The sequence below is a fragment of the Myxine glutinosa genome, chromosome 12 (assembly GCF_964187855.1).
Source record: "Myxine glutinosa chromosome 12, kmMyxGlut1.1, whole genome shotgun sequence".
Classification (NCBI taxonomy): Eukaryota; Metazoa; Chordata; class Myxini; order Myxiniformes; family Myxinidae; genus Myxine; species Myxine glutinosa.
The window spans coordinates 2,347,308-2,366,638 of NC_136272.1; the positions used below are offsets into that span (position 1 = coordinate 2,347,308).

Below are 19,331 nucleotides of genomic sequence, written 5' to 3' on the forward strand. Positions count from 1 at the left end.
AATGTTTGAGGGCTTATGAACGGATCTTCTGGTTTGACATCTAACGATAGCTTATGAATGATACAAACGTCCTTGGGAACTTTCTGAGTGATCGCAATCTCCATTGCAAGTATTTGTTCAATTGTCTATCTGTGGTACACTCTGTTTCACTACCACCAATATCACCACCACCGTCTCACCTGGAAAGACACATAATATCGAATGAGACCACCACCACCACCACTACTACAAATTAGCATCAGTTGCTATAGTTGCTTAAAAATGTATTCTGCACCAACAAATCTACAAAGAGAAATACATTAGATGTCGTGCACCGCTGTCATGGTTGCAAATCACCTAAAATATAATGAAAATATTGACATTGATGACAACATTCGTATTAGCATGTCTACACATATTGCATTGAATTTCATAGCACATCATGATCATATGTGTGAGGATATTGACTAATTATACTGTATGTGTGTCTCAAATCGAAACATACCTTTTACATACCTTTTGATTTTTGCCTATTTTTGTTCCTAAAATTGGGGATTTTGTGATGAAGTTTTGAGAGTTGGTGGAAATAATTATGTTTTAATAATCATTATAAAGAGGTTACTATAGATCACACAGGCACTTTCTATACATCATTTGAAAGGTAATTCAATAACCTTCTACCTGATATACCACACTAGCTGATATATACACGTGATATTATTTGAGAGCCAAAAAACTAACCCCACCCCCTAAATCTTAAGCGGGAAAAATGACCCGAAAAGCGATAAATGGGTGATCTGACAAATGTGATGATAACACAGATACGGCTAAGAGTTTCACACTGCTATCACATTTTTTTCAGCACTAGGGACCTTGGCCTTGCCAAAAATAACTGTTAGCCATCCTCCCTCTGATTGAGCATGGTCGACCCCTCGGCTCATAGCCTATAACCAGTGGTGGTCCGACAGCACTTTTGGTGGCCCGTATATTATTTCATGGTGAATCTGAATGATTTTTTATTTATTTATTAAACAGGAACAACAAAAACAATACGAGAAGATACATGGAAGAATAAAACAGGGATTGTTTTTTTTCACTATGCTGTAGTCTGTGATCGTCAGTGTCAAAGTGGTATTTGTAAGTGCAAGAAAAAAATGGCAAACCATTGGACATTATTCTTTTTTATACTTTTTTTAAAATGTTGAACGCTCCAGTCACGGACAAAATAGTCCTCAGAGGCCAAGACTTAAATAAAATAACTGCATTGATAAATGTGAGGAGAGAGAAATAAAAGGGAGGGCATGTAAAGGTGATGAATGAAAATGAGTAAGAAAAGTGTGTGATGAAAAGTGTGATGAAAAGTGTGTGATGAAAAGTGTGTGATGAAAAGTGTGTGATGAAAAGTGTGTGATGAAAAGTGTGTGATGAAAAGTGTGTGATGAAAAGTGTGTGATGAAAAGTGTGTGATGAAAAGTGTGTGATGAAAAGTGTGTGATGTTTGTTTGCAGAAAGAGGTTGAAGCTCACCCAGTAGATATAGTTTGAGTGAGACAGAAGGTAAGACCAGCAATCCTGACACGGAGCGTCAGATGGTTCCGGGCACCACTAACACCCCTGAGTCCGAACAGTAGTCCTACCCTGAGCAGTTGTTGTCTACACCCTACTACCTAAAAAATGTGTTTTCCCTAATCAAAATGAATTGACTTTTTAACCTAAAATTAACGAACTCTTGGTGGTTTTGTCAAACCCTCCCCCCCCCTCCCCCCCCTGCCCAACAAATATAAAGAAACAAAGTGATAAAGTTCATACTCCTTGATAGAGATTTTACACCATGAAAACACAAAAAAAAAAAATCCATGTGGACAACGTAAAAGACACACTTTATTCGGAAGTTATGTGTAAAACATCATTGTATGGTCAAATAGCCAGTAATAGCTGTCCGTGTATAATATATATTCTTGGGTAAAATGTCAGAGGCATAGAAAAGGCCCCTTTATATAAGGGTATGTGCCATGTAGCGAAGTATAGAAAAGAAGGGACATTCTTTAGCTTGTAGAAAATTCCAAACAATACAAAATAAGGGACAATCAAATAATCTTGACTGCATGCTGGACTACACTTGTGTTCTTAGGAGGAATCAAGTAATGCGCTAGAAAAGTTCATATAAAGGGGTGCCAATTTGATTCATACAGCTATTTTATTCAGCTATTATCATTATTAGATAATAATATTCCAGATAATCATAGGGAGCTGCTCGATTGTGAAGTTGGTCCAGCATTGGGTGCATTAACATTTAATGGTGCGAGTTCAATTCCCACGGCTTTCCACAGATAATTTACAGTCCTGTGATGGAGTGCACACCTGTCCAAGGTCATTATAGCCTTAAAATATGCGTCTCATGTTCTGTCACTGAGCGTAAGAGCAGTGACACCATCACAAATACCAACATCTATAGGTGAGGCATTCATACAGCAACAGTCACCTGAAAAAGTAAGCACACCCCATGTAAAGTTTTGACTTTTTCAACATATTTCAACATACAGCTATTTGATCTTCATTTCAACAATATTGATAGATAAAGGTGATATAATATAACAAATATCATGAAACATTTACATTTTGTAGTCCATTGTATAATTTAAATAAACATAAATGCAAATTTTGCATGTGGAAAAAGTAAGTACACACCGACATTTATCACTACTTCAAATACCTAAAATTAGAATCAGGTGCACCAGCTCAGGTGCAACTGATTAGAACATCGTTAGAGAGGATCTTGGAGGAACCTGTCTTATTTAAACCTCAGACATTAAGTTTGGTTTGGTCTTTGTTGTTGAAGTGTGCAGCGTCACGATGCCTAGATCAAAAGAGCTCTCTGAGGCCTTCAAAAAGAAGGTTATAGATGCCGACGAGTCTGGGAAGAGATTTAAAAAGATCTCCAAACAATTTGAAATCAATCATTTGACTGTCCGGAAGATCATCTACAAGTGGAGAAGATTCCAAACAACTGCCCTTGGCTTGGAAATGTTCAGGCCAGGCCGACCCAGCAAGTTCAGTCCGAGAGCAGACCGAAAGATGCTGAAAGAAGTCTCTAAGAACCCCAGAATGTCATCACGGGACCTACAGGTAGCTCTTGCCACTGTTGATGTCAAAGTGCACGAGTCTATCATTAGAAAGAGGCTGCACAAATTTGATGTACAAGGGGAGGTGTGCCAGGAGGAAACCTTTGCTGTCCAGAAAGAACATCAGGGCAAGACTAAAGTTTGCCAATGAACACCGAGGCAAAGACCAGCACTTCTGGAACAATGTGCTCTGGACAGATGAGTCAAAAGGTAGAGCTATTTGGCCACAGTACTAGAAGACTTGTTTGGTGAAAACCAAAGACAGCATTTGACCACAAGAACCTGATACCAACTGTAAAGCATGGTGGTGGAAATAGTATGGTTTGGGGCAGCTTTGCTGCATCAGGGCCTGGGCAGCTCACCATCATAGAATCCACGATGAATTCTTCATTGTACCAGAGGGTGTTTGAGGATAATGTGAGGCCATCTGTCGGAAAGTTGAAGCTCAACCGAAGGTGGACCTTGCAACATGACAATGACCCTAAACATACCAGTAAATCCACCAAAGAATGGATGAAAAGAAAGAAATGGAGGGTTCTGGAATGGCCAAGTCAGAGCCCGGATCTAAATCCCATCGAGATGTTGTGGGGGGATTTGAAACGAGCTGTGCATGCAAGAAACCCCTTAAACATCGCACACCTGAAAGAATTCTGCATGGAGGAGTGGGCAAAAATTTCTCCCAGTCGATGTCAGAGACTGGTCGACAGCTTTCAGAAACGCCTACTTGAGGTTGTTTCTGCCAAAGGGGGCAATACCACCTATTAGAGCCAAGGGTGTACTTACTTTTTCCACATGCGAAATTTGCATTTATGTTTATTTAAATTATACAATGGACTGAATGAAATGAATGAATGATCGTTTTAAGGCCATTTTCCCCGCTAGAGCGGGGGTTAGCCTTGCGGGCCCCATGACAATCATGGTTCCCTGTTTGAGGAAATGTTTTTATGGCCGGATGCCCTTCCTGACGCCAACCCTTGGTCGCCTCCCTTACTCAATTTGCTGACCTCGGAAGGATGACAGGCTGAGTCAACCCCCCTGGCATTAATTCAGCGATCGACCGGGATTCGAACCCAGGATCCTAGGATCCCAAGCCGGCACCCTAACCGCTAAGCCAACACCAGGCTAAATTATACAATGGACTACAAAATATAAATGTTTCATGATATTTGTTATATTATATCACCTGTATCTATCAATATTATTGAAATGAAGATCAAATAGCTGAATGTTGAAATATGTTGAAGAAGTCAAAACTTTACATGGGGTGTACTTACTTTTTCACGTGAATGAATGAATGAATGATAGTTTTTAAGGCCATTTTCCCCGCAAGAGCAGGGGTTAGCCTTGCGGGCCCCATGACAATCATGGTTCCCTGTTTGAGGCAATGTTTTTATGGCCGGATGCCCTTCCTGACGCCAACCCTTGGTCGCCTCTTACGATGCGCAGGGATACGGTGTACCTATTCCAAACCGGGGTACACACCGGGATCATTCATCCCAGCAAGCTGGTACTCAATTTGCCGACCTCGGAAGGATGACAGGCTGAGTCAACCCCCCTGGTGTTAATTCAGCGATCGACCGGGATTCGAACCCAGGATCCGAGGATCCCAAGCCGGCACCCTAACCGCTAAGCCGACACCAGGCTACGTTTTTACTCCCTACTACCTACTACTTTTACTACCTGCTACTTTTTTTTACAACACCAGGCACTACTTACTTTTTCACGTGACTATGTATTTTGCCAGATGTAGGGCGCCCCTTTCTTGAGACTGTCAGTGAGAGCAGGCTATCATATTAGGCAGACATCATGTTCGTCTCTCCTCTGTGCACATAGATAGTCATTTTGGTACCAAGCTCTGTAAATAAATCTTTTAATAAAACGATTCAATGAACTTTTTGTATCAGGTGGTCTTTTTGGGAAAGATGCTTGAGTTTTCCTCCAACATTGGCCTCCAAAGCGAGCCGCAGACTGGGTATCCTCCGTCGTGCAAAGTCCTGCATTGGCACATCTGAAGTCCTATCAAGCTACAAGGCTTTCATTCACAGCTTGATGGAGTACTGCTCTCCCCTCTGGCCTGGTTCCCCTGCGTCACATCTTTCTCAGATTGATGCTGTGGAACCAAAGGCCTTCAATCAAGATGATTGGAATCTCCCACGCTGAAGCTGAGTTTAGTGCCTTATCACCTCAGCATGGAAGACAGGAACAGTGGTCTCTGTCTTCTATGGCCTCATTTCTGGTCTTGCACCCAATGCTCCCCAAAGGTTTCTGCTGGGCACACACAGTCGACCATCAACCCCCTTCTGGTAAAACTACCTAAATCCAGGATCACTGCTCACCTCCACTCATTTGTTCCCCTTTTTCCCGCTTGTGGAATCAACTTCCACATTCTTTTCAATCACATTCTTCCCTCCAGGTCTTCAAGACAGCTGTACACCATCTTAGATCATCCCCAATACAAAACCACGATCTTTTTTTACTCTTTATCTCCAGCCAAATCACTCCTAATTTTCCAGTTTTTCCTCCTTGGAGTTTCCTTCTCCATGCATACGTGTTTTCCGGCCTGGTTTTGTCTGTTTCATCCTGATCGGTTCAGTGTACTAGCTCTTCCATGAGTGCCGACTACGTATTCCAAAAGAAAAAAAAAATCCAATCATCCTTTGACAACCCCCAAGGGCTTCATTCACAGTTCGGAGTACTGCTCTCGCCTTCAGGCTGATGTCCCTGGCTGACACGTTGCCCTTCTCGATGCATTGGAAAGCAAGGCCTTCAAAATAATTGGAATCACCCATGCTGAAGCCAAGTGTCTAGAGCTGTTACTCTCACTTTGCAGACAGGTTGGTGGATCTCTGTATTCTACCACCTCCTTTTTGGTCTTGCACAGGTTTTTCACAGCCATGGAAGACTAAATTTCCAGTTTTCCTGGACAAAAGTTGTTTTGCAGAACCTCTATTTAATACAAATGTTTTATGGAACATATGACATTGAATAAACCAACAAGAATAAGAGTGAAACCATGTTGATTTTTTGTCAATCCCAATTCCATTGAATATTTCATGAACTAAAAGTACCTGCTCCCTTTGGGAGCAGCCTGGGGGGAATGGTGGGTGTGGTGGCGAAATCTATTTTATACCGTGGCTAGTAATCCACCTCTGGCTGCAGCATGAGTCAGTAATCCACCTCTGGCTGCAGCAGGGGTCAGTAAACCACATGCACTGCAGCACGGGTACAGGCAAGAATATAACAGTCATTTCCTCTCACCTATAAAACTCATGTGTCATGGAATGGCAAGGTTTCCTGGAATCACCCTGGCTCATGGTGCAAAACCAGAGCATTCAGGACCCTCACGTTTTCTGCACATTTCTTTACTTGGCGGATATTATACTGGACTCGTTAACACCATAATGTCTGTCCATGCCGTGATGCCACACACTCTCACCTCGCCCAAGCTTATCTAAAACCTCCATTTTTGTGTCAAATACATCACTTATCTTGACGTTTCTACACTTGGTTCACCACCATCAAGTTTCCCTCTTGGGAGCCATGGTTAAAATCACTCACCAAGGACAATAATAACCAAAAACAAAGGAATTGATTAGGATTCCGCAGAACGCAGTGTCTATGCAGAGATAGGTACAGTACAGTACTGTACGTGCTGCATGTCTCAGTTACAACCTGCACAACAGCAACTCCACCAATTTACAATTACACGTGTAAAGTCAAAACTGCAGTAAAGTCACATGGGTCAAACATTTTTGTTCTGAATGGATAAACTCCGGAGGCCATCAACACAATTAGGGGCAGAGAATATAAGATCAAAGGGGATTAACTCAGGAATAATTTAGCAACTAAATTGGTACCATGCAACCAAGGGGGTTAGGATCAGCTCCACGCGCATGCGTCCAGCTGCATCCAGGTCCGGACTGAGAAACCATTTGGGCACAGCTTTAATGGTAAAACACTGGGAGAGGTTATAATTGGTAACATTCTCTCATAGAGGCGGGTGGAATGAACAATTCCGACCAGGGGCCTGGCAGATTATTTACATTTGTGCAATTTTCACGATTTTTCAGGAGTTTCAAGGACCTCAAAAAGTTTTTTTTAAGTTTTTTTTTAGGATTTTTCAATATTGGAAAATGCCTTTTCAATTTCCAGGAATATCAAGGACTGTGACAGCTCTGTAATGCACCCTTTCCCTTCTCTGGGCTCTCTCTTTCCCAGGTTTCCACAGGGTGCACATGATCTGCCAGTAACGCTCTTTTTGGTGAACTCCCAAAATCCATGTTCACGGTCCACCTCCACTAATCTCTTCCTCTTTACTCGAGCCTGTGGAACCAATTCCCCCAGTCTGTTTAGTCCCATTTTTACCCGCAGGGCTTCAAGACCACTGTGCACCATTACATAAGGCCATGCTCCATCCGTACTCATGATCTCTTCTACCTCAAATGACCCCATTCCCAAGCACGCCTCTTTTCCACATCATTGTGATCTTCCCCCCCCCCCACCCCCTATTTATTTTGCTCGTTGTCGGTTGATTTGTCCTTCTTCTGTTTCATTCCCGCTTTCCCCTTCCTCTTCTTGCTACGTTTCATTCAGCTTGTGTGCAGATTGTTCACCCCCATGTGTCCTTCTCCCCCTCCACTTGAATTAACTCTCACTTTTACTGTGCTATTGGGGTTTTCCCGTTTCCATTATGCTCAAGCTATTCCATGAGCCTCCGCCGATACAAAACATAAAATACATGCAATGCGAGGGCTTTGTTCCAGTTTGGAATTTAACAAATGAAATATAATGGTCCGTGAGAATGATGGAAAATGAAGTGCAATCAAAAGATAGATCAATACGTTTGAGTTTTTGGCTCACTGTAAATAAGAAGACAATGGTCTTGCCTCATATCTTACCTCCAGGACTTGGCATCCAAAACTCTGCAACTGTGATAAAGGAAGACCGGGCCCCTTTCGCCGACATGACCGCAAGTAAGGCTCACCAGGTCGACTCTGCAATACAAACATACAAAGACGAAAGCATAGTCAAGTGGCATCTTCACTTTCCATATAATAATAATAATAATAACAATAATTATTATTAGATAATAATATTCCAGATAATCAAAGGGAGCTGCTCCATTGTGAAGTTGGTCCAGCATTGGTGCATTAACATTCAATGGTGCGAGTTCAATTGTTCAAATTCATGTTCAAATTCAAATTGTTCAAAATTGTTCAATTGTTCATTAACATTCAATGGTGCGAGTTCAATTCCCACGGCTTTCCACAGATAATTTACAGTCCTGTGAAGGAGTGCACACCTGACCAAGGTCATTATAGCCTTAAAATGTGCATCTCATGTTCTATCACTGAGCTTAAGAGCAGCGACACCGTCAAAAATGCCAACATCTACAGGTGAGGAATTTTTCATATGAACATTGGGCCTTGAATGTGTAAGTGACATTCCAATTTCAGCAACATTTCTCTGTCATCAGGTTGAAAGTACACACGTTTTTACAGGTAAGAGTGCAGAGCCTTTAGTGTAATGGTGAGCCATAAACAGACAACCTGTCAAAATGGTCAAGGGTTTAAACATCACATCGACCAAGTTCAATGCGGATGTAAACCCAAATATACATTTGCTTATGCTGTGCACTTCATTTCAGAGACCTTAAGACATTTATGTATATTGTTACATTTGTGGGGGTAGGTGATGAAATACCATAGTGGAGATAGAACTGTGTAGGGTAGCATGGACCACGTGTGAGTAGGAAGCCAATCTCGATGTATTTAAGTTAAAAAAAACTGAGCTTAAGATTGTTTTTGTGTTCTTCACACAGGGGGTGGAGCTTGTGGTTACAAGGTAGGGTCAAAGGCTAGTTTCTCCCAGTATGTGATTCCCTTCTGTGATTTTTCCAATTATAAAAAGCCGGCCGTAAAAACGCACGTCTTTAACCAACAACAACAACAACAACAACAACAACAACAACAACAACAACAACAACAATCGCCGACAGTACCTGGACATTACAATCGACAAGTAAACCCCGCCTCACCAACCGACTAAGGAACAAGGCCAAACCCCCAGAGTGGGACAAGGGGCGTGGAAACTATCATTCCCGGCAGACCACATTCCGAGCTTCGTCATTGGTTGTCTGTCGGTGTGCTGGTGCCGAGAGGGAGCGGTGTGGAACCTTCGCAACGTCGGAGGAGGTGTTGTTGGCTGTGGTGCTCTTCGGGGACAGAAGAGGTCGCAAGTAAGGCGACGGAGGCTATCTGTCTGCTTGTTTCACACCAAGGCGTTTTTGACGCGTTTTTGACGCGGGTTTCGGCGCCATTGTCAGAGTGCTTCAAGCACGAGTGGCTACACCGCGGCAACGACCATCAAGCTCCTAAAAGCCTTAAAGACCAGAGCCGAGTGCCAGCCGTTTACAACAAAAGAAAAGACCATTATTTTATTTCTTCAATCTTACCCCTTGTCTGTTTTGTGTGTCTGAGTGGAAATGTCTCATGGTATGATATATTCAATTCACCTCCGCATTCGTTTTATTATTTGCTTTATTTCATTCAATTAATTTGTGTTGCATTTTCAATTGTGTCATGTTTCTTCGTTCTGTGGGTTTCAAATTAAACACAGTGTGCTTTTGTTCATGTAAGCACTTTGGTTCCTTCAACCACGCACGGTGGACCAAGCGCCATAATTTTGGCTACGCACCTCCAAATTTTGGCCACCAATTAAACTCGTTATGATCATTCGTCACAATAACCGTTGATAAAAATTCGTGCTGACAGGACAATATTCTCAATATTACATATGTATGAATATTACGATATTTAGTCATACTAAAATACGCAATTTGGTGCTCGCCCCCCCCCCCTCCCCCCGTCCCCGTCTGTCTGTCTGTCTGTCTGTCTGTCTGTCTGACCATCATACATTCGGTCGTTACTTATCCAATCTCAACCAAACCTAACAGGAGGACTGTGGGTCACAAAACGAAGGTTGTAGCGAATTAATTTGCCCAACTCCCCAAGGGGGTTTTCCCTGCCAATGGGGAAGCGTATTGAGGTGTATTATATCAGTGTTAAGATACTTTATCGTGGCGTTTATCCAAGGCCGCTTCCAATAACAAAACTAGTAATAATAGCATAATATTAATGTTATAACAAAACAATATTAATACAAATAATATGCCGTTTCCCCAAGGGGCGTTTCCACCTTGAACAAACGGCATGTTAGGCGTGTTAACGTGTATAAAAAGCTTATGCCATTATGGTAGGAGCACTCCCTACCAGAAGTAGAAATATTATAAACCACAAACACGTTTGATTATTGTACACCGCTCCTTTCCTATTCCATCTCCAGGCACTGCACGACGTCATTTCCGGGCACCGAAGGGGGCCCGGCGATGATGCGCGCTAAAAGTGAGTACTCAGTTTTCACTCCGGTTTCTTGTTTTCTTTCTTTCTTGTTTGTTTGTCTGGGCGATACCTCAGCCATCTTTTGAGCTAGGAAGCTGAATTTTCGGCACAATAGTGAGCAAGTACTTTGGCAAAACGGTATTTATTCTTTTTGATAAATTAATTTTTTTTTTGTTTGTTTGTTTTGTATACTGAATCGAGGCTCGTGAAAGAGCTAACATTTATTTCACAAACAAATCAACCAGACAAACAAAACATACAAAAAGAGGGAGCGGAAGACAAGATGGGTAGAGGAGGGGAAGCACACAAACACAACACCTGAGAGCAGGGAGAAGCGCGGGAGGGAGAGGGCCTGGGGGGAGGAGGCGTGGGAAGGGGGGGGGGGGGGAGGTATAAAACACAAGGAGACCAAGGACTTCCAGGACAGAAGATGGTATTTCAAAAAAGTGTAGGATTTGGGGTGAAATTAGCGGAGGGAGAAAAGATCAAGGTTTTGGATGGGGGAAGATAAGAGATGGTGGTGAACAGCTGTTTTAAAGACCTGGAGGATGGAGTGGGATTGAAGAGCGTGAGGGAATTTGTTCCAGAGGCGGGTGAAAAGAGGAATGAAGGAGTGAAGGTGAGCAGAGAGTCTTGATTTTGGCAGTTTAACCATAAGAGGGTTGCAGACAGATCTTGTGCGACCTGTAGGAATATTCGAGGGACAGAGCCCAGAGAGAGCTGGGGGGGGGGGGGGGGGGCAAGGCTAATTGATTATAGTTATTGAATTATTATCAACTAATTAAGTACTTATTTATTTTCTTTCTCATCTGGGCATTATCTCAGGCACCTTTTGAGCTAGGAAGCTAATATTTGGACACGACAGTGACCTAGTGATGTGGCTATAAAGGATATTTTTGATTTATTGATAAATCAGTTAATCGATTAATTATTTATTGATTAATAAATTCAGTTTTATTTTTTCAATTAATGACTTATTTAATTAATTTTCAAAAAGTTACAGCTTCCGATGAAGCACTGGTGGTTTCGGTATGCTATGAGCCAATTGATTAAGAAAATATTTTATGATCATTATTTATTGATGTTAATTATGCAATTAATCAATCAATTATATTGTACACTTCTCCCTCCCAATACAGTCTCTGAGCTGCACGGCAGTATTGCCAGGCGCCAGAGGCACCCCAGCAATGCCGCGCTGTAGGATATTTAATTATTTGGCATGGGGGCGGTGTACTTTGAATGCATATGTAATTGTTTGTTTGTCCAGGCGATATCTCGGCCATCCTTTGAGCTAGGAAGCTGAAATGTTGACACAATAGTGAGCAAGTGCTTTGGCAAAAACAGTACTTTTTGTTTTTTGATTAATCAATTAATTGATTCGTCACTTAATTAATATTGATTAATAAAGCTCTTATAGATTTCCTTTCTCATCTGGGCATTATCTCAGGCACCTTTTGAGCTGGGAAGCTGATATTTGGACATGACAGTGACCTAGTGATTTGGCTGTAAAGTGTATTTCGATTTATTGATTGATCAATTTGATTGATTAATTATTTGATTAATGACTTGATTCATTTTTATTTTTAAGTTACAGATTCTGATGAAACGGTGGTGGTTTAGGAATTATAGTAGCCAATTGATTAATAATTTAATTACTTTACGATTATTATTTATTTATTTTCATTATTAATCACTTATTTATTTTCTTTCTCATATGGGCAATATCTCAGGCACCTTTTGAGTGACGAAGCTGATATTTGGACATGGCAGTGACCAAGTGATGTGGCGATAAAGGATGTTTTTGATTTACTGATTCATTAATTAATCAATTAATTATTTATTGATTAATTAATTAATTATTTTCCTGACTAATTACTTATTTAATTAATTTTCAAAAAGTTACAGCTTCGGATGAAACACTGGTGGTTGAGGTATGCTGTTATCCAATTTATTAAGAAACTAGCAGGAGTACCGGACGTTGCCGAGGGGGGGGGGGGGGGTGGCTTTGACAGGCCCTTCCGTTTTGGGGGATGGGGGGGAGGGGAGGAGGGAAGGAGGAAAAATATTCCCGTGCAAAGAGTGCTTCATAACCTCAGTGTTGCACAGGTAATAAAAAAGGAAATAGTCATACCCTCTGCCACCATCACCAGGTGGTGCGACATGGTACTGTCGGGGATATTTTCCCTACAGTAGTATGTAATATATGAACCAAGAAATTCAATGTCCATCAACTTGCCAGAAGAGTCACAAATTTAATTCCCGAGGAGGACAACACTTTCTGTCTTCAAAAATACAATTCACAAAAACACACAAGGAAGATTTACAACAAATCTTAGATCAAAAGTCCAGGGTGAAAATCCTGGTACAGTAGGGATGCGCAAGGAAATATCATACCAAACACCAGCATGCATAGAGTACAGTTAACATACAGTGCAAACATATAGAATCATAAGGATACAGTAGCATGCATAGAATACAGTTAACATACAGTATGAACATACAGAATCATAAGGATACAGTAACATGCATAGAATACAGTTAACATACAGTATGAACATACAGAATCATAAGGATACAGTAACATGCATAGAATACAGTTAACATACAGTATGAACATACAGAATCATAAGTACAGCAAACCAACATCCTACAGACCCAGTGCTAATCCTGGTTATTTGGTCATTCGTTCTGATTTTTAAACCATTTCAAGTGGGAGGAGCAAGAGGAGGGGGGAGGAGCGAAGAGAGGGGAGGAGAGCAGCCGGATTGGTTGGGTAAAAGTTTGGGTGGGAGGGCGCAAGGATTGGGGGGATACAATGTGATTGGTCAAGTGAAATATTGGGATGAGGGTGCTCCCTGCTGGGAGCAGATCTGCATTTACAAATCCTTTAATGAAAAGAATGTGCTGCTCCAGACTCTTCGGCACCAAGCAATCATAACGATGCGTAAATGTTGCAGCGACGTTTTATAATGCCATTGCAGGGACATTTATGATTTAATATTTAGAAAATATACAATAAGAAAGTCCTTATTTAATCACTCAGTAGCTATGACAATCACATCCTTTTCCAATCTGCAAATCATCTTTTCCCTCATAAGTCAAAAGCATACTGCAATCCCACAAAAGATTTTACTGAGAGAGAGAGAGCTAGCCTACATGGATTTTATACTTTATTATTTCTGAACCGTTATTCAGTTTAGTTTTATTTTAATACTCAATACAGCACACAATTTTTAGTTCTATACATAATTTTCTCAAAACCTAGTTGCAACATTAAATTGAGAATGGACTTCGGAACTACCATCCCCCAGAAGTCACGTAGGCGAAAGTGGGAGGGGACACACCCTACAAATATTTACATCTAATTTATTGAAACAATGGTAGTTTGTTAAGACCGCGAGCTGAAACAATTTGTCATAATGAGCATTTGTTTACCAAGCGCTTTGGCAAGTAAGCCTCGATAACCCAGCAAATCACTTCAAAGGGCCTCGGTAGACATTATGGCTCCAGTTGTATTATTATTTAATTATTAAAAGAAAACAATACCCTTTTCTCCAATTTGATAGACCTTTGGTTTGATGTTCAATTCAATCAATTTGATAGATTTTGATAGAAATACATATTCCCCTATTTGTAATAACTAGGGCATGCCCGTACTATATATATATCTAAAATTATATCCCCCCCCTCTATTTACATGAAATGGTTTGGTCCATTCGCAAAGCCAAAGCGAACGGCTTGCGAGTACGGTAGAACCCCCCCCTCTATTTACATGAAATGGTTTGGTCCATTCGCAAAGCCAAAGCGAACGGCGAACGGCTAAATCGCCATAGCTCGGTAGCTCGCTGCTCTCTGATTGGTCGAATCGTTTTTTGGACATAGCTCGGTAACTACTTGTCCGATTAATATGAAACCTTGAAAAGGCACATCCTCGGGTCCCCAGCAATATACCTGGCAAGTTTCAAGTATATCGGACCGGTAGTTGTCGAGAAACAGCGGTCGCATACACACAGAGATTACTGGAATTATAGATAGATGTTTCATGTCATTGATGGCAATATGTGCTCCGCCATTGCCTCCACGAAGAATTTTACTCCTCGACCCACGATTCTGGGCAGTGCCAGAGATAACTTGTCAACTGCAGGGAGATCGCAAAGCTTTGCATGGAAACCATAAAAAAACACCCGCAGACTAGGAATAAGGGTTGAGGCTCATAAAAGTTGCTTGCTTCATAAATTTACACTTCCACAGTACACATTTACAAACAGAATTTACGCAGCTCTCACGGTCCCCCACACCCCTGAATGAGGCAGCGGCCCCTGCATGAGCTATAAAAGTGTTTATAGCTGGAGTACCTGGCGTTGCTCAAGCAAAAAAGAAACATTAACATATTTGAAATGAGGGCAAATGTAATGAAAAAGCAATTCCATCCAAATCAGAATCCATCACAAATGTCAAATCATCATTTTACCTTTTTGTTGAATACTAGGGCATGCCCGTACTATATATATATCTAAAATTATATCCCCCCCCTCTATTTACATGAAATGGTTTGGTCCATTCGCAAAGCCAAAGCGAACGGCTTGCGAGTACGGTAGAACCCCCCCCCCCCCCCTCTATTTACATGAAATGGTTTGGTCCATTCGCAAAGCCAAAGCGAACGGCGAACGGCTAAATCGCCATAGCTCGGTAGCTCGCTGCTCTCTGATTGGTCGAATCGTTTTTTGGACATAGCTCGGTAACTACTTGTCCGATTAATATGAAACCTTGAAAAGGCACATCCTCGGGTCCCCAGCAATATACCTGGCAAGTTTCAAGTATATCGGACCGGTAGTTGTCGAGAAACAGCGGTCGCATACACACAGAGATTAGTGGAATTATAGATAGATATGCTGGTGAATGTGCTGTTGATCACGTTTGAGTTAAGTATGATGATGTTCAGGAAGAAGAAGATGCCTTAGCACCAACTTCGACCGCTTCCGGAATAGTTTATTATTTGTGTTCAAATGTCTGGTGATTGTTTTGTATTTATTTATGTGAATGTGTAGTTGTATATAACTGTCATTAATCAAAAAGGCTTAGGCACTATGCAGCGATTTTTTTAAAAATCCAAAAAAACTAACCTTTTTTTTCTTTCTATTTTTGCCTAAAACACTCCCAGGCACTCACTGATGAACCTCTAAAAGTTTAACGAAGATCCGTTCAGCTATCTCTGAGAAAAATGGTGACAAAGACAGAACAACAGCTCTCTTTTATAGTAGATTATTTTACGATTATCATTTGTTCATTTTAATTCCGCAATTAATCGATATTTGTTGATTACTCGGTGATGCCACGCTGGGGGATGTTATTTATTTATTTGGCATGGGGGCGGTGAACTTTGAATGTATCTGCACTTGTCTTTTGCCCTTTCCATGTTGACCTTTCACAACTCCGCCTGCATAACACACAATGTATACAATCTGGCAGACAATGCCAGAGAACAGGGTGAGCATGAAGATCTTGAATAGATAAATGTGGAATAAATCATAGATAATTGGTATGAAATAAATCCCTCCATGTCCCCATCCTCCCTCCCCCCAACAAAATTGGGGAGACTTGGAATTTTCACCTGTACACATTGCAGAGTGTAAGTGCTTTAAACAATGACTGACCAGGGAGGGGTATATAACCACCTTTAGAGGCCATTTTTCCCCGCAAGCGGGGGTTGGCCTTTTTCGGGAACCGTGGTTGTTGTTGTTTTTTGGTCCCCTTTTTGAAGCAATGTTTTACGGCCGGATGCCCTTCCTGACGCCAACCCTTTTTGCCGCCTTTAACGACAAACAGGGAATTACCAGTGAACTGGTACTCAATTAGCCGACCTCGGAAGGATGACAGGCTGAGTCAACCCCCCTGGCGTTAATTCAGCGATCGACCGAGATTCGAACCCAGGATCCTAGGATCCTAAGCCGGCACCCTAGCCGCTAGCCCAACACCAGGGTTCAACACCAGGGGTAATGATAGAATATTTTTCTCCCAGAGGGAGTAAATATGATTATCCGTTAAAAATGGCAAATCCTCGTCTTTTCCTTAGGGTGCCTTCACATACACGGATTATTCTTACGAGTCCTTACGGATCGCCAACTCGTAGTCAATCACAAGCATCCGTAAATAACGGAAGATGATTTTTGACATGTCAAAAGTTTTTGCGAGTTGTGACGAGTTATCTACGGATGCTTGCGATTGACTACGAGTTGGCGATCCGTAAGGACTCGTAAGAATAATCCGTGTATGTGAAGGTTGCATTAACAAATCAAAAGACCAACAGGAAATAGCAATTTGATTGACTCACTTTGAAATAGCAATTCAAAATGAGCTTCAGAATCATTAGAATCTCCCGCGATGACGCTATCTCCGAGGGCCCTTCACTTACTCACCGCAGGCAGGTTGGTGGTCTTTCCGTCTTCGACTGACTCCTCTCCGGCCTTGCTCCCCCAGCTCTCTCTGGGCTCTGTCCCCCAAATATTCCTACAGGTCGCACAAGATCTGCCTGCAACCCTCTTATGGTTAAACTGCCAAAATCAAGACTCTCTGCTCACCTTCACTCCTTCATTCCTCTTATCTCCCGCCTCTGGAACAAACTCTCTCACTCTCTTCAATCCCACTCCTCCCTCCAGGTCTTTAAAACGGGTGTTCACCACCATCTCTTATCTTCCCCAATCCAAAACCTTGATCTTTTCTACCCCTGCTAATTTCACCCCAAATCCACCTTTTTGAGGTGACTTTTGTCTTCTTTCCTGGAAGTCCTTGGTGTCCTTGCGTTTTATACCTATCCTGCCTCCCCCCAGGCCCTCTCCCTCCCACACATCTCCCGATGTCCCTGCTCTCAAATGTTGTGTTTGTGTGCTTCCTCCCCTTCTCTCCCCATCTTGTCGACCGCTCCCCTTTTTATATACTTTGTTTGCTTGATTTGTTTCTTTGATAAATGTTAACTCTTTCACGAGCCTCGACTCTGTATACACAAAAAAAAAAAAAAAATAGCAATTTGATTGTCTCATTTTGAAATGGCAATTTGATTGCCTCACTTTGAAATAGCAATTTCATTGTCTCACTTTGAAATAGCAATTTGATTGACTCACTTTGCCAAGAGGACAATGTTCAGCAAAAAATAAATAAAATAAAATCACTAATGGTGGACGAAGGCTGTGTTTTCACCCTGTTTGTCTGTCTATGTCAGCATGATATTTCAAAAAGTTGCGGACTGATTCGGATGAAAAATTGGTGGAGAGGTTGGGTGTGTGACAAGGCCGAATTAATTAGATTTTGTTGAATATCTGAATAAGATAATTTTTTTTAAAGTGATTCTTAACCAGAGAGATGAGATGACAAAGATGGCAGGAGATTGTTGAGGAGTTTGACTTCACTCATTCAAGTAGTAAGGCATGAAGCCATGAAACCTATTTGGGTATATTGTAGCTGCTTCACCTGCTCAACATCAACCTCCCAAAGTATCGGCTAATGCATGTTATGTCGGTGGGGTAGTGGGATTATATAGATTTAGGTAGATCTGCATAAGTAGGTGCTCCGATGATCGGGGGTAGCAAGAACCATCTCGATGTAAATAAGTAGAGGACCTGTCCAGCCCGGATGTCGGATAAGTTGGATATGTGTCCCCGCCACGAGGAGGCAGGGCGTGTTAAGTAGTTGTCGGGCTTATGGTAATTCCCCAGTGTGTCGTTCCCTCTGTGATCATCCCATTGTCCCGTATGGCAACGTACAAAGGAATCCATCCCCATTAGCACACACATTAATCAAGTCCCCCTTTATAATAAAACTCACGGAAAGCCAGTTCGGGGCACCGCCGATGCAGCTACAGCCAGCCACATCACCAGCTGGCATTGCAACACTCATTGCTCAGGCAGGCTGTGGCCACGCCCACCTTGCAAAAGATTGGTCGAGGGAGGGCCGGTGACGTCGGACGACGAGCCACACCACGAACCGCGAGCCAACATTTTCCCCTTCTCGTGCTGGATCCCGTAGCGAGCGGTCGCAATTTGGCTTTGTCAGCGTCGACGTCCCCGTTTGTTCTCTCGTTTTGGACTGCCTCTTGCACTTGGACGTTCTGCCTGCCCTGTCTTCCCTTTTCTTCCTCGTGCAACCCTCTTCCCTCCTCCTCTTGCTACCTTCCTGACACTGTCCTCTGCCCTCGGCTCGTGTCCCCCGTTCCGGACCTCGCGAGAAAACGATACCGGGACAGCGGGCTCCAGGCAGCGATCGGAGACGCCACCGGGAGATGTGCCGAGTTTTACAGAGGGAGAGCGGCAGTTTTGCCAGGCAGAAACGATGCATTGGCGAGCGACTGTGTGCGGGACATGACCTGTGGTTCCGAACCAAGGAGAGATTGCATGCGGGGTGTTCGTAAAAAGACAGAGCACCAAGAACGAAGAGCTGCGGTTTCCGTGCCACGTTCGTGAGGAAGGACATGGCTGGGGAGCGGGCTGCACGCTCGTTTGCCTCACGTGGGAGGCCTTCATCGGGGCCAAGCGAACAAGGGCGAGTCGAGGCCTACTTGGCGCCCAAGCGTTTTGGCGCACACGGAGCCATGTCCGGACGGCGAGTTTGGGGCCGACACTGCTCCTGACAAAGTTCAAGCAGTTGAGCTGAGTGCACGATAACTCGCACTATTTATTTTATCCAGTCAGCCTCCCCATTTGTCCGTGTTCTCAGTCTGTGCGTAGCAGCGCTCCATTTTAGGAACATTATTTATTTACCGTCGCGTTCTTGTTCTCGTGTTCCGTAAAATAAATGCGATTATTTTTGTACATAAAAGCCGTTGTTGTTTGAGTTTATTT

The 19,331-nt window shown here is 42.5% G+C and overlaps 1 protein-coding gene across 3 annotated transcripts in view; it reads right to left on the minus strand.

The window, feature by feature from the left end:
- Positions 1–19,331, minus strand: part of PXK (PX domain containing serine/threonine kinase like) — a 148,667-nt gene that overhangs the window by 73,279 nt on the left and 56,057 nt on the right. For all 3 annotated transcript variants that reach the window (XM_068133402.2, XM_068133403.2, XM_068133401.2), the window contains exon 9: positions 7,999–8,094. In XM_068133402.2, coding sequence (XP_067989503.2) covers positions 7,999–8,094 — 96 coding nt within the window. The remainder of the gene's footprint in view (positions 1–7,998; positions 8,095–19,331) is intronic.